This window comes from Lontra canadensis, unplaced genomic scaffold, assembly GCF_010015895.1.
Source record: "Lontra canadensis isolate GAN:19392208 unplaced genomic scaffold, GSC_riverotter_1.0 scaffold69, whole genome shotgun sequence".
Lineage (NCBI taxonomy): Eukaryota > Metazoa > Chordata > Mammalia > Carnivora > Mustelidae > Lontra > Lontra canadensis.
In genome coordinates this window covers 10,125,834-10,142,502 of record NW_022631063.1, presented here as the reverse complement: position 1 = coordinate 10,142,502, position 16,669 = coordinate 10,125,834, and the positions used below count along the sequence as shown (strand labels likewise).

The 16,669-nt window shown below is 40.8% G+C and overlaps 1 protein-coding gene across 3 annotated transcripts in view; it reads right to left on the bottom strand.

Annotated features, from left to right (window-relative positions):
- Window positions 1-16,669, bottom strand: part of RAPGEF4 (Rap guanine nucleotide exchange factor 4) — a 294,249-nt gene that overhangs the window by 199,510 nt on the left and 78,070 nt on the right. For all 3 annotated transcript variants that reach the window (XM_032880467.1, XM_032880470.1, XM_032880468.1), the window contains one exon: window positions 15,800-15,946. In XM_032880467.1, the coding sequence (XP_032736358.1) occupies window positions 15,800-15,946 (147 nt within the window). The remainder of the gene's footprint in view (window positions 1-15,799; window positions 15,947-16,669) is intronic.

The window sequence follows — 16,669 nt, the reverse complement described above, 5'->3', positions numbered from 1 at the left end:
GGCCATGGATGCAAGGTCATCTACACCACAAGGGATGTATGTCTTGATCGGTACATATACATCTACTCAGGAAATATAAAAGATATGTAGAGGTTATTTACAGGGAGAAATACTTGGAAAATTAATGGCCAAAGGATTTCCCATGTTTTATTTACTAGCATGGTATCAATGTGATATCCCATCGCTACAATGATTAAACACCTCTATTCAAATTGAGGGAGGTATTATTTGTTTACTTCTTATACTTTCAATATTACTAAACATGTATATTACTTTGAATTTTTGACACATTTACTTGTTTGTAATAACTAAAAATTAAAACAAATTGTACTAAAGACTCCTATAAGCTTGGTTAGAGTTTTCTATTTGAAACACAGTCACATTTTGTAATAACATTCTCAGATTTATAACATCACACAGTGCTGACAGGAGACTCAAGTTGTTGCAATTTAAATAAATAGTAACCTCAATTCCTGGTAGGTATGTCACAGTCAATTTGTGTGAAGACTGTGATTCAAAATGTCTTGATAATTTTAGAGATGTTAAAACTTTTTTCTTTCTCAAGAGGTTGACAAAAAGAATCAAATGTAAGCTTTGGACGTCTTGCCCAATAACCAAGCAAAGAGAATATTGTGCATAAAATATTCTAGAGAAGAAACTAGTAACAGTGGGTTGCTTCTGGCAAGGGAGCTGGTGGTTAGGGCAGGGGTGAGAGAAAAGCATGTTTTTCATTATATATATTCTGCTGTATTTTTTTTAATTTAAATTCAATTAGCCAATTTAGTTACCATGTGTATGTATTACCTAGTCTCAATAAATTAAATTACTTTAAATAAAAAACAAAGGCAATTATTGTTCTGCATGATGGGCCATGCTGTGGCTAATTTTTAGAATTACCATTGTCTGAAGGTGTCTACTTAGCAGTGTGGGCATGATTATATGTGGGTGGCTTTGGGGGAGAGGTATGGAACTGAAAATACAAAACCACACTTCCATGAAGACTTATCATTAAAGTTTAATCATTTTGGAACTGGATACAAAATACTTCAATGTGCTCTATTTAGAGGAGCGATGGATCCATGGATTAGAAATATTTGTTTTAAAACAGGCTTTGGTAGAACCTCTTACTGCAAAGCATTTCTGTTTTGAGACTGGAACTTGGCATTTTTCCTAATGATTTCTTTTCACTACAAGAAGAATTTCTGGATACCCATGTCTCAGCCTGAAAGCCACAGTGAAAATTATCCATCCTCTCCATTCTCACATCACAAATTCTGCAAAGATTTTTTTTCAGAATAAATGTTCAGTATTCTCCCACATGAAGAGGGAACAGACTATATGGTCTGATCTGTATCCTGCTTCTATAGAAAATGGTCCTTAGTCATTGGGGTGGGCAGATGTTAAGGGAGACAGCAGTTGGACTGGGTCTTGGGACAGGTGGAGAAAGGAGGTGAGTGGAGGTAAAGGGGCCTTAACACTTTTTGGGCTTGTAGTGTGTTTTTGCCCCAGGGAGCAAGCAGGCATGGCACTAGAGTCCAGAAGAGCTGGGGGGTGAGAGGCTGCGAAGGGGTGGGAGGATGGGGGTTATCTTCCGGGATGGGAAACAAGGAGATGAAAATCCTTTGCTGTCCTCAGGAAAGGCTAGTTGGCTCTGACAGGCTCTTCTTTCCATGAAGAGCTTGAGAAGGAGGCAAGCTTGTCCTGGAACTGAGAGGACTGTTATAACCCCTCCTCCATGTTCCACCAAAACAGACATGTTCCCTCAGTAGCGCTTATATCCTCTGCTTGTGTCTGGTGACGTCTTCCTGTCAGTCACCTTCCTGTCAGCCTTAGGAGGACCATACACACAAGGGGACCTTCTCTGGAAACTGTTGGGACTCTCCCTGGCAGGTACCATCTCCTCCTCCCACTTCCAGCCCCTGTATGCGCCTCTGCAATAGCTCATATCATCTGATTTTAAAATTTATTTTCACATATTTACCTCCATTCGACTGTGAGCTCCTTGAGGGCTACATGCTGTTCACATCCGTGTGCCCAGTGCCTAGCATAGCACCTGGCATTTCACGAATGCCCAACTAGTGCTTGCTGATATGATTTAGGTTGAGAAAAATATTCGGATAAATTAAAAGAGGGAATATGGCTGGAAAAGGATGTATGGCCACATTTAGAAAGTTCTGGATGCCAACGTAGATGGTTTGAACATTATCCCTGGGCAGCAGAGACAGCACACTAGGTGTCTGAGCAAGCATGCACGTGTCTGAACTCCTCCATGTGCATGGATCTGTGGGGCTAAGGGTTTGCTGGCATTATATCCTTTCCATCCTCTCAACCATTTGTGATAGGATTATTGTTAACCTCCTTTTACAAATGGGGAGAGGGGTTTAGGCAGTGAAGTAACTTGCCTGGGGCACAGAGCTGGGCTGATTCCCATTCCTTGGTCTTAAAAAACCATGCTGCCACATAGTGATCCAAAGGAGCACGTGCACCCGAATGTTTATAGCAGCAATGTCTACAATAGCCAAACTATGAAAAGAACCTAGATGTCCATCAACAGATGAATGGATAAAGAAGATGTGATATATATACACAATGGAATACTATGCAGCCATCAAAAGAAGTGAAATCTTGCCATTTGCGACAACATGGATGGAACTAGAGGGTATCATGCTTAGCGAAATAAGTCAATCGGAGAAAGACAACTATCATATGCTCTCCCTGATATGAGGAAGTGGAGATGCAACATGGGGGGTTAAGGGGGTAGGAGAAGAATAAATGAAACAAGATGGGATTGGGAGGGAGACAAACCATAAGTGACTCGTAATCTCACAAAACAAACTGAAGGTTGCTGGGGGGAGGGGGGTTGAGAGAGGGGGGTGGGGTTATGGATTGGGGAGGGTATGTGCTAAGGTGAGTGCTGTGAAGTGTGTAAACCTGGCGATTCACAGACCTGTACCCCTGGGGATAAAAATATATTATATGTTTATAAAAAATAAAAATTAAAAAACAAAACAAAACCATGCTGCCTCCCTTCACCTGGCTAGATAAGAGGGGAGACAAGGGAGGTCATGGAGATGGTGAGATGGAATTGAGAAGGAAGAGATAAACACACAATTGATTATAAAAGGAGGCTGGCTAGGACAGGAAGAAGCAGGGAGGGAAAAAAAAATCAACCTAAAATATTCAAGTTAACTTGGTATTTCCTACTGGTCATTTTTTCAAATTTTCTGAGTGTTCAAAATTTAAATAAAAAGGAGGGAAAAAAGAGAAGCTGACATTTCAGACCTAAATGAAGTCTGGAGAAGGGGATAGAATGAGGGAGAAGAAAGGATGAAGCCAGAGGCAGAATGCAAGAAAGAGAATGTCATGAAGATGGAATGCCAACTCTACTAAAAATCTCTAAAAATTTCTTAACTATGTCAGGACTTATAATAGTTTAGACTATTATGAACATGCTTGCAATTATTACTATCAGGAAGTCATGCAATGATTTTAATTTATTAATTTTCATTTATTAATTATAACCTCATTAAATATGCCATCTGCTATGTATGACAAAACCTTTGGTAATTAAGGAAAGAAAATGTCAATTGCGGTAGTGTGCTCTGCAATACCATTTTCAGAGAAGTAGAACACTAACATTTTTAAAGCTATTTAAAAACTTCATGACTTACTGATAAGTAAATACTTTTTACAGCATTGTTCACAAAGTTGTGTATGTTCCTAAGTAGGGAGATGTTTTTGCTTTTCAAATATTATTTATTTGAGAGGGGGGAGAGGCAGAAGGAGAGGGAGAGAAAAACTCAAGCTGATACCATGTCCAACGTGGAGCCAGATGCTCTTGATCCCAGGACCTTGAGATCATGACCTGAGGTGAAATCAGGAGTCAGATGCTTAATCAACTGAGCCAGCCAGGCACTTTGACTAGGTAGATCTTTTATTAAATGCTGTATCTGGTCATTTTACTACATTTTCCCTTTTCCAAGTTCTGTTATGCCTTTAACAGGGATTAGATATAATGTAAGCTATTATAGAGAGGTTTTTTCCTTTTTCAGTATACTTGTACTAGGCAATTCTATGAATTTTTTAGATAAAGTGAAGCATGAGCAAAAATGTCCTCTAAACAAATAAAGTAAAACCCACAACAAATAGCAAAGACCTAAAAATGAAAAGCCATTTTCATTAACACTTACTGCTAAGAGCTGTGCTTTCCCTAGAACTATTAAAGAGGTAGATAAAATTCTGGACAGTGAAGAAAAGAAAACAAACAGTTACAGATGCTCAAAGAAGAGGACTCACTTCGGGCATGTGGGTGGCTCAGTTAAGCACCCGACTCTTGGTTTCGGCAAAGGTTATGATCTCAGGATCATAAGACTGAGCCCCAGATCAAGCTCCACACTCAGCAGGGGGAGTCTTCCTGAGATTCTTTCCTTCTCCCTCTGCCCCTTCCCCCTCAAATGAATAAATAAATAGAATAAAGTTTAAAAAGAGGACTCAATTCACTAACTTCAGAAGGTATCCCAGTAACACTGATGTTTCACTCAGACTCAAAGCTTAGAGCAATGTATGGCGTGTGAGGGGTGGAGGGGAGGGTCAGTGGGAACTAAAAGCTGGAGGATTCCACCCTTAAATCACTGGGATCTTCACAGAAACTGAAGCAGAAGAGCAGTGGAAGGGACACAGGTCTTGGTACAAATATCCAGAAAAGAAATCTGAAGAAAATTGTGATACTCTTGCTAAAATAAGGTTATAAGACATAGGTTATAACATAGATGTTATAAGAAACAATTGGAGCCAATAATATGAATTTGTAAGAGCATTTATAAATGTTTTGAAGCAGAAGAGAGAAGCAATGAAGAAAGTTTTAAAAACTCATTCAATTCATGCTGACAGCACCACTGACTAAAACACTATTATTGCCTACATCATGTGATTTTTTTCAAATTAGCTACAAATGAAAGAAAATATCTTTATAAAACAAATTTAAAAATTTTTAACCCACAAAATAGTCTTTTTCTTGGAGAGTTATGGATTTAGAATTTATGTACTTTTTAAAAAAAATTTATTTATTTGACAGACAGAGATCACAAGTAGGCAGAGAGGCAGGCAGAGAGAGAGAGGAGAAATCAGGCTCCCCGCTGAGCAGAGAGCCCAATGCAGGGCTCGATCCCAGGACCCTGGGATCATGACCTAAGCCGAAGGCAGAGGCTTTAACCCACTGAGCCACCCAGGCGCCCCAAAATTTATGTACTTAAAAGTCATGACAAATGAAAAGTCAACAGGCCGAGATAAAATATTTGCAGGAATTATAACAAAGGGTTAATAGCTTGGTAAAATAAAGCATTCATATAAACTGATTAATAAATGTCAATGTATGGGTGAGTAACATGGTCTCTGAAAGAGGAAATCTAATCAGAAAAAGTATATATAAAAAAATCTCAGCCATCCCAGCAGTAATCAAAGAAACACAATGATAATAACAGTGTCTATTATAACAGAGGAAAATATGTAATGGTTATGCTGGCCAAGGCTGGATATAATAGGCATGCTCAAATAATCCTGGTGGCAGAATAAAAGCAACTGAAAATAAATGTGGTCATATTTATCAAGAGACATAAATGTTTTCATACCCTTCATCTTAGTATTCTTTTTCTGGGAATTTATCTTAGAGAAGTCATTCTCAAAGTATAGTTCAGGGACAGGTCAGGGATCTCAACATTCTCTGGGGGCCCATGAGCTCAAAACTCTCTTCATAATAGTGCTATGATATTACTTGTCTTTTTCACTCACATTCTTGTGCAAAGGTACAGTGTGGAATTTTCCAGGAGCTACATGATATGTAATGAGAAGATTGTTCTGACAGCTGAGAGAATGTGTGCTTGTAGGGTGGTTGAATTGGCCGGGGGTGGGGGTGGATTTTGCACTTGATTCTCACAATTTTTTTAAAATATTTTATTTATTTATTTGACAGACAGAGATCACAAGTAGGCAGAGAGGCAGGCAGAGAGAGTGGGGGAGGGTGGCAGGCTCCCTGCTGAGCAGAGAGCCCCATGTGGGGCTTGATTCCAGGACCCTGGGATCATGACCTGGGCTGAAGGCAGAGGCTTTAACCCACTGAGCCACCCAGGTGCCCCGATTCTCACAATTTTAATAACCAGACCACACAGGGAACCTCTAATCACAAACCCCCAAATAAAAAACCCCACTCACTGTATCTCTAAAGTGCTGATGGCCATTATTATATAAATCTGGCAGGAACCATAATTTGGAAGTTGAATGTCTATATGAGAGAAGGAAGAATTACACTAGGAGATTTTTTTTTTTAATTTATCTATCTGACAGACAGAGATCACAAGTAGGCAGAGGGGCAGGCAGAGAGAGAGGAGGAAGCAGGCTCCCCGCTGAGCAGAAATCCTAATGCGGGGCTCGATCACAGGACCTTGGGATCATGACCTGAGCCGAAGGCAGAGGCTTTAACCCACTGAGCCACCCAGGCGCCCCACACTAGGAGATTTAACACAAACAAGAACAGGCATATTATTCAATCATACAGCCTGAGCACAGAACAAAAACACCAGGCAAGTAAGGGCAGAAGCAGATGCAAAGGGACACAGTGCCCACTTACCAAAGCCCACTGCTGGAAGACAGAGGTTCTCAACCCTGGCTGCCCAGTAGGCCTCCTTGGGGAGCGTGAAGGAGCTACTGATACCCAGGACCCCTCCTCTAGAGATTATGGTTTCATTGTTCTACAGAAGGCCCACATGTGGGAATGTTTAGCTTTCCAGGTAATTCTAATGTGGAAGTAGTTTCAAGAATTACAACTTTCAATGAGGAAAAATACCAAAAAGTTCCTGCCTTTCTTTCTTTTTTTTTTTTTTTAAGATTATTTATTTATTTATTTGATAGACAGAAATCACAAGTAGGCAGAGAGGCAGGCAGAGAGAGAAGGAGGAAGCAGGCTCCCCGCCGAGAAGAAAGCCCGATGCGGGGCTCGATCCCAGAACCCTGAGATCATGACCTGAGCAAAAAGCAGAGGCTTTAACCAACTGAGCCACCCAGGCGCCCCAAGTTCCTGCCTTTCTAATAATATAATTTGATACAGTATGAGCTGTTGCCTAGACTTTGTACTTTCCAGTCACATAATCTGTGGCTTTGCCTTCTTGAATTTGTAAACCTAAAGGAAAAGGGGGGGGTGGTTACTAAAATTTCCAATTCATAAGGAACCTAAGTAAGCAATCAACATGAACTTGGAGCATTCTTGACAGCAAGGCAGCATTTAAGTAAAGCTATCTTTGCATTTATAGATAGGTGGCCTAGGAGCTGGAGAGCTTTCCAAAAAGTTATCTAGCAGAGCTGGGTTAAATCAGGAATAGATCAGAATTTCAGGCCAGACCACTTGACCACATCAATAGCCTTTAGAAGGTCTGTCTAGCATTTATTGGTTTGGGCCAGACAGCTCAAAACACTGAGGTTAGTAACATCAACCACGGCAAGCCTGCAGGAATTTGGAGAGGCTGACTTTGTGACAGGATTTCCTGCAGCTCTTTCCTCGGTGTCAGACACCCTGCCCCAGTGACTGGGCTCTAACCTCTCTGCAGCAGCCTAGAGACTACGCAGGAGTGGAATTTGGCCCATTGAGAACAGAAGAGTCCCATGACCACAGGGCTTTCTACACATAAAGAGCTTAACAATATCCCCCAGTCCATACCACGAGTTCCTTCTGAGTCTCAAGTTCTTATAGTTTTCCCGACTAGAACTGCCTTTGCCTGCGGAACTCATTAAACCTCAGAGCGGATTTCTTCAGATGATGACCAAACAACAAACAAAACACAAAGCTAGGCATTTGGGAATGCAACACATGACACCCTCAGAGGGCAGGCTGACCCCTACAAGCCTGCCCAGGGGCCTATCACTGGAGGAGAGGGCAGAACACAGAACAGTAGGAGTGAAGAAGCCTGCCTCTTCTATGTGGTCAGTCCCTTGGGACAAGACTGCCTCAAATGCCATAATTTGGTTAACTGACCCCAATCCTTCAGGGATGCTGAAAAATAGCCCTGTTAGCCACAGAATTCAGAGCCCGATTTCTTTGTCTTTGTTCAAAATGATACCCCGGATGGAACTGAATCACTCCCTGCCCTACCCCATATGTCCTCTGGCCTGGATCTTCCTTAGAGAACTTTCCAGTTTGTCTTATATCGGGGTGATTGATATTTATGCTTGTCTGTCCCCTGCACTAAACTGTAAACCAGGACAGATGTGATACATTTTGCACTTCCCCTTGGAGGGAACCAAGAAGATGTTTGTTGAATACTACAGGAGTTTCTAAAAGATGACATTTTCAAAGTGGCTTCAATCAGCAGGGAGTTGAGAAGTTCCTTAGCAGCCACGCAGAGGGGTAGGTTCGCTGGGAGAGTAATGAGGGCCATTGCAAGATAAAATCCCAGGGGCTGGGGGGTGGTGAGGGGTCAAAGGTGAGCTGGCAAATGCACGGCCATGGGAGGCATTCCAGAACCTCTGCTAACAACAACTACAAGATCCTAGGATCTGGTACACACTCCTGAAATGAACCCCCAGAAGAGCACCGGCTAAGAAGCGATGACTACTGCTTACCACACACTGCCAACAGGTCTACCCACAGCATCTGGACATTGCTGGCACCTGCCAGCCAAGCCTTGATCTGCTCAGACCCCCTGATCATCTTCTGAGAAATAGGAAAATCATAGCTTGCAGAGCTGGTATGACTTCCAAGTCATCAATAATGTAACAGAGTTCCCATAAACACTAAGGAATTCATATAGTCTGAGAGCTGCAGGCAAAATACCCACTGAGCATCCAGGGGACAAAATACCATCACTCTCAATCTGTTATCTTGCCCCAAAGTCATTTTTAATATGTGCCATTCAAATATGTCACCAGATAAATACATATATTTAATATCAATGTGATCAATGTAACTGGCTAGTTATGAACAACTCTCTTTGTTTATCTAGAAACCTATTTAAGATCATCAGGCTAAACAAACATACCCTTCACAATCAGGAAGAGATGAACCACCACTCCTCCCTCCATACACACATGCATCACAAACAAAGATGAAATCAAATTATGTCAGTCCCGTTATATGTTTAGGTCTGGTGGAACATAATTAGGAAAGCCAGATATGTTTCACACTGTAATTCCTCAAACCAAAATGCAAACTGGGACATAGAACGTCTCCCCACCAAAGAATAAATAAAGATCCATTCTGACCTTATAGGGCATATGTCCTTCTTTTCCAGTCTCTCAGAGTTCCCAGACATCCAGTGAATATCTGTCCTTTATCTGGACAGCAAAATACACCTTCATTGCCGATAACTCCTTGTTTGTATCTGTTAGTGTTAAAAGGATCTCAGTCCGGTGCTGGTGGATCTCCAGAAAAGCTCAGGCAGCCAAAGACAGTAGGAAAAGACTTCCTCTACACATACACATATATTTAACTTTAGTTACCTCCTAATAACTTCACTCCCTTCCTTTCTGGATTTGAATCATTGCGCCACGCTATGGAAAAGCTCGAGGACAGAGGAGTGAGACCCTGGAGCAGACATTAGGTCCAAGTCATCGGAGCAGGCTTCCGCTTCGTTTAAAAGAATCACAACTGTGAGGAGAGTCAAGACAACCAGCCAACAGGATGTGTGTGGCTGGAGTTCCTGGCATGAAATCTTGGCTTTCATGTTTATTTTTGGATGTATTTTTCTTAGCCCTTTGATGCAAATTTCTGGCCTGGGAAGTAACCCTACAGTACAAGCTCCAAAGTTGCCAAAAGTAAGCACAGACTTCTGACTTGGGAGAAAGCACGTCCCTTGGCTTTTAGGTTCCAGCCAGTCCTCCGATGAGGTGTACTAACAGGCAGGCTGTGCGTCTGAGGCTGGGTCATGCAGTCCGGTCTCCCTGCTCAGGGCCACTGAATATTTACCTGAAATACCAGCCCACCTTGGAAGCCTCCCGTTTAAGTAAAAGTGAACAAATCTGAAATGGTGTACATGCTAAATAAAGGACTTCTGAGATTTTTATGTTCTGATATTATGTTTTAAGTATTTGGCTTTAATTTTTCTGACAGCCTGAGACTGACAGGAACATCAAGTCTATTCAAGGCAGGAGCAGATGCCTCTGAGAAGTATACTATTCTAATAAGGGTTTTAAAGCACGCCAGCAAAGGCTAAGCTGCTGTTATTTCAATACTTCCTATTCTCACAGTGACTTGAAAGATTATTAATGGAAAAGGACTTTTTCTCCCTGCACAGTCCAAGAAGAGGCAGTGAATGGAAATAACTCAAAGGCTTTTCAGTCCCACAACTACCAACATAACTGGTAGAATCGAGAAATAAAACTCTTTGAAAATCAGGGAGTAGAGACAGATGTAAACATATTTCTGCAACAATATTCATACTCTTAGAAATATTCCTGTTTAGAAGTTGCATTCTTTGGCTAAGACAGAACATGCACTTATTTCCTCATTTTATCATTAAGTTTTATATCCCATAAAGCTTGAAATAGATTTTTGGTCACTTAATGATATTTACTGAGGCCGCAGACACATCTGGGGAATAACTCTCCTGTATCAATCATTATGTCTGAGCAATGGTTCTCGGGGACATGGGATCCTTTGGTTAGAATAAAATCACAATGTGTGCCAAGAAGTTTCTGAGTGACAATTACAGCTAAGAAATCACTTTTATTACAGCATGGGCCAGACTATAAATTTTAAATATTGCCTTTATTTTTAGACTCTGTCGTTTTATTGCTGCCTTTACATTTCAAATGATTTCTTCATAAACACGTGTTATTATTTTGAACGTGCTCAAACATGGCTCACAGGGAAGGAAAGCTTTTGGCTAGAAGATGCTCATGCAATTGAAGCACAGTGAAGCAGGGGGCAGACCACTTGTTCAAGGACCTCTCAGTAGTGTATTTTATGAATTTGATCAAGAGCGCCTCTTGAATCTACTTTTCTGAATACACTGGACTCACCTCATCGTTCAATTTCATGTATTTGGGATATTCCATGTACAGATGTCGAAACATGCTGCAAAGCTGGAAGCATCCTCATACAGACACGATGTTAGATAGAAAGTCAACAAGAAGAACAAAAAGCCCCTTGCTGTAGTCATTTGTAAGCACTGGGAACTTTATCCTATATGTGCTGTGAAGAAACTCATGGATTTGGACAGTAAACCAGTTCTTTATTTAGTCCAAGAGCCACAAGCAATCATAAATGCCCACAATCTTGGGCCAAATATTAATAATTGGCTTTAAACTACCAAGCCTCCCCTTCACTACTCTGCCATTTAACTTCCTTACTGAGGGTATGCAATGCCACCAGTGCCAAAGAGTTGAAATTAGAGTTGTCTCAAGAACTAAATATGATGGGGGCGATCGCATGGCTCAGTCGGGTAAGCGGCTGCCTTTGGATCGAGTCCCCCCATCCCCACTCAGTGGGTAGTCTGCTTCTCCTTCTTCCTCTGCCCTTCCCACTGCTCACACTCTCTCTCTCTCTGTGTCAAATTATTAACTAATAAATAAAATCTTTTTTTAAAAAAAACTAAATAAAAAAAAAAAACTATCTCCTGTCTCCTCTCCTTTTCCTTCTCTCTCCATCCCCCATATGCTACTGAAAAATGAGATGTTTTATGTCCTGGATCATAGATTTTATTAAGTCCTAATACCACAGATGCATAAGAAGGGGGATGCATTATTGACCAACTCTGAATAAAATTACCATAATTCACTTACATTAAGAAAACCCGACCATGTCTTAAGATGGAGCAACCCAATGCTCTCAAATCTGACCATAAATTAGCAACTGAAACATGGAAGGAGAGGAGGAGAGAAAGCAGCTTTCATTAGGAAAGACAGAGAATGCAAAGCAAAGCATCAAGCTACGACCTCAGTTCCATCTTGGGGAATACTTCCTTTGATGTATTTGCAGAGGCTATCGAATAATGCTTCTGGTTACATTTATGGGAATAACTTTTTAAAATACACTGGGTGCTACCAATTTAACTTACAACATAATAGACAATATAAAGCAAGAGGTATTTGGGATGAAATTGAATAGGATTTCAAAATCTCACATGTAGTTCTCTGAGTTTGTTCTCTTCCTGCAGAGTAGCCGGCGAAACTTGCCTTTGGTCAGGAAAGGAAGCAGGATTCCCTAGCTTTGTGTTGCCATTAAAGCCCCAAGTAGAAGATTTAAAATAGACTATTTGCTCAGCCTATTAAAGAGCTACTTTTAGACTACGCTACCTAGTAGTGGCTACAGAGCATAATTTTTAGAGTTAGAAGAAGTAACTTAGAATCCTGGCCCTCAAGTTTTATCTGTCAGCCCTTTTAAATGACAACAGGACATAGATAAGGAGACAAAGCTAAACAAGAGGGTGCTTGCACAGTGGACCCGCCATAACATTCTCCAAAAGTAAGTAGTCAAATGAGATAAACACGCACATTTAGATCCTTGATTCAGGTTAACTAATTTTTACTATTCCTAACCTATAGCCCAACACTGAGTTCCTTACCTTGCCACCAGAAGAGGCATTATCCGGCTTCTCTTTCTGCTGCCTTCTTCCCACCATCTCACAGTGCAGTGAGGCTCCTACCTGACCCCTTCCTGACATAATCTTCTCCCTTTAATGTTTGGTGGGCAGATCTAACTTAGACTTCAGCTGAGAGTGCGAGCTTGAATTTTAATTTTGACAATGAGCAATTATTTATGAGTGCAATAAATGGCTGAGTTATAAACTCAATTATCTGACATAATCAAGGAATAGGTATTCTGAATATCAGATATTTTGCTAGCAGATCAGTGCTATATGTACAAGTAGACCATTCATTCAGACCGAGATAAAATCTATTTAATGATAATGATATATTCTACTCTGAAATAATATTATGACTCGGTAGGTTATTTTCGGCATTCTCTGAGTAGAACAGAAGCCCTTGCTGGAGAGCACGAGCCCAGCCAATCTCGTTTGCTGCTATAGACACACCTGGCACACAGGAGATGCTCAATGAATGTGTGTTGAGAAACGAATGGTAGAATAAATTTAAGTTGGTCTTTTTTATTTCGAAGGTAATTTAGAATTTTATGATTTCTTAGGATTATCCCATAGTGTAGGTGCATCGTTGTGCCCAATAATAAATTCCTGACTCACGCAGATTGCTAGATAATGGAGTTTCTTGCATTTTCATTTTAGCCAGTTAAAATGATGACTGAGCACGTAGTTTGCACTCTGTACAGAGTTACATGAACAGGCAAATAAAATGAAGTGTCTGACTAATCTCTTACTCACTGTGAGGTTCAGTCCCCCGCCTGTAAATTAAGAAGTCAGACAAAAACTCTGTTCATTCTTTTCAGCTCACTTAAGTCACTGGCAGGGGAGATCAGAAATCTGCTCTGAGGTCACAGAGGAAGGGTTGGACGCACTGAGCTGCAGAATCACGTGGCAAGGTTTGGGATACCAAAGACCACCCTCAATATCAATATCCCCATTTAGTGATTTTCATTTAAGGGAAATATCTGTGGAAAAGAGCCCTGCAATGCGCTCAAGTGCACTCTAACTACAGGATCACACTAATCCAACTAATGCATCACCCATAGTAAAGCTCGCAGACGTGATGAACGTCCTGATGTACTCAGTAGCACCTTTGACACTTTCTTGCCAAAAAAAATGTTTGATTTGATCTCATCAAGTTTTTAGCTCTAACTTCCATTTATAGGAGACACTGGGGCAGGGGTGCAAAAAGATACCATAGGAAAACAATCAAACAAATCTTGAATTGGGGAGAAACTGACCTGGCCTTTTTAACAAGTCAATGTCATGAAGAGAAAGAGAGAGACAGAGAGGTGTTAGGAGGGAGGGAAGGGGAGAGAAAGAGACTGACTGACTGATGGATCTATAACAACCAAATGTAATACGCGATTCTTTATTTGAACATGGTTTGGAATAAAACAGAAATCAAAGATAGTTATTGACTACGTATTTACTTATTTATGGGTATTTACAGGGAAATTTGAACTGTGGACTGGGTATTAGATATTAAGATATTATCTTTAGTTTTGTTAAGTGAAATGAAGGTATTATGGGTATGTAGCAGGGTATTCTAACTTTTTGGAGATTATGCTGAATATTTACAGTGAAATGTCATAATGTCTGTCATTTACATTAAAGTGGTTCAGCAAAAAAAAAAAAAAAACACACACAAAAACAAAGATGAAACAAATCTGGCTATATGTTAGCAACTGCCAAGCTGAGTGGGGATGTTCGGGTGCTCATTGTATTATCCTTTTGGATTTTCTGTATGTTTGACAATTTTTCTAATAATAATTTTTTAAAAAATATTCACAGGTAGCTTGTCAGGAACTTCCTTCATAGTACTGAGAGCTCCTAATTAAAATAAAATTTTAAATATTTCCACAAACCATCCTCAATGAGCAACCTGAAGATATCATGACAGACAAAAGCAGTTATAATGACATACATCACAGGTGGAAATCATTTTTGTTCTTAAACCGGTTTTCCAAATTTTCTTTTTTGGAAAAGACTTTTTCAGTTTACCTTTTAAACATGAAAGATCCAAAAAAAAAAGATTTATTTGCCTCAAGCTTGGTCCCTTTTAATTGACAGAAAACCTAACTGCACACACCTCATGCAAACCTACTTTGGCTTTGCCTTCCTAAAACTAGCTTTTGTCTCTGAACTTTACAGAGCAGTTGGAGCTCTTTAATATTTTCTAAGAGGAACATTTCAAACAAGCAACCCCGCAATTTATTCACTACTGCCAAGAATAAAAGTAACAGGTTTCACCACCAAGGCCTTCCAAGGCTTTACAGGACTTTTAAGGCAAAGCATCACTCCTTCACCTGCAGGTTGGCTCCCTTAATGCATCTGTCATTTGTTTGGCTCTGGAGGAAACTATTTGATTACACAAAATTCTTTTTAGATCAAGTTTAAAATCTTAGCCACACCGGGACAAGTTGCAAAGCCTGCCAGCTCGATGGGTTAACACTTGGACATACTGAGCCAAGGACAAAGATAAGGAACAACCACAGGTTAAAATCAGAAGCTTGCAGAACTGAAAAGGAATGAGCGTGAAAGATGCAAGGCTTAGCTGGGCCTTTCTAAGTGCTTCACTTGCCGTTACTGCATATTAGATGATTTATTCCCCCTACTTCTTGTAAATGAAGCCCCTAAGAGGCGCTGGTAAGCAGCGGTAAATGCAAAAGCCCCCAGTGTCCGTTGGCTCCATCCACCGCTGTGCCACCTATGCATTTTGAAGTTGGCAAGTCACCAGACATCTTTATGTCCCTCGTTTCCCATACCTTATTATAGGGCCCATCATTTTTAAAAGCATTTAAATGAAGCAGATGTTAACCCCATTCATTCCACTTTACCAGGGAACATGTCAACGATGATTTTTAAAATGCAAAAGAAAATGTCAAAGTATTTTGTTCCCTGGTTAAGAATACATCTGTGGAATAGGAGGGAGGAAATACATAAAACACTCTATGGTCATTCAGGAAATAATTATAAGGTATGTCAAACCACAGAAAATTGAGCAAGCACTAAATTAAAAAAAAGGGGGGGAATGTCTTGTGTCAAAATGGCTTTTTCACTCACTCATTTCAAAAACAAGTTTTGAAAATTAAATTCCATCTACCGGCTCGGAACAGAACACATTAAGGCTTGACTGTAATGCCATTATCCATGTGGCAGCTCCCTTTCTTTTCTGCAACTACGTTAATTGACAAAGAAGCCTTGGGGCTCACCTCCCATAGAGCCTTGAAGTCCTTCTGCTCAATGCGGAGCAGTTCACTGCTCTCCCTGGTAACGATGGTCGCATGGCGGGGTGTGTTGTCCAGAATGGACTCTCCGAAGGCTGTCCCAATTCCCAGAGTACAGATGGTCACTGCATCCTGAGAATCCCCAAAATTGGTTATTAGAAAATTAAACATTTAACCGATAAGGGTGATTGCCTTTTCTTTGAATTTAAGTATAATTTATACAAAATAAAGCACTCGATTCAATTGCACAGTTCAAGTTTTGACAAATACATACTCCCATGTAATCACCAACAAAATCAAGACATAAAACAGTCCGATCACCCTGAAATTCCCCTCGTGCCCTTTCCCAGTCAAGACCCTCCCTTCAGTGAGAATCAGTGTTCTGATTTCTATTACCATAAAGGAGTTTAGCTGGCTTTATTTATTTAATTTTTAAAGACCTTTCTTTATTTATCTGAGAGAGGGATCATGAGCAGCAGGGAAGGGCAGAGGAAGAGGAAGAAGCAGTCTCCCCGCTGAGCAGAGAGCCTGATGCTGGGCTCCATCCCAGGACCCCGAGATCATGATCTGAGCTGAAGGCAGGCACTTAACAACTGAGCCACCCAGGCGCCCAGAGTTTAGCTGGTTTTAAAACTTCACGTAAAATCAGTCAGACGAGGGACACCTGGGTGGCGCAGTCAGTTCAGCACCTGCCTTTGGCTCACATCATGATCCCAGGATCCTGGGGTGGAGCTCTGCATTGGGCTCCCCTCTCAGCAGGGAGTCTGCTTCTCCCTCTGCCCCCTCCCCCCTCTCGTGCTCTCTCTCTCTCAAATAAATAAATAAGATCTTTAAAAAACTGAAGAGTCAGACAAT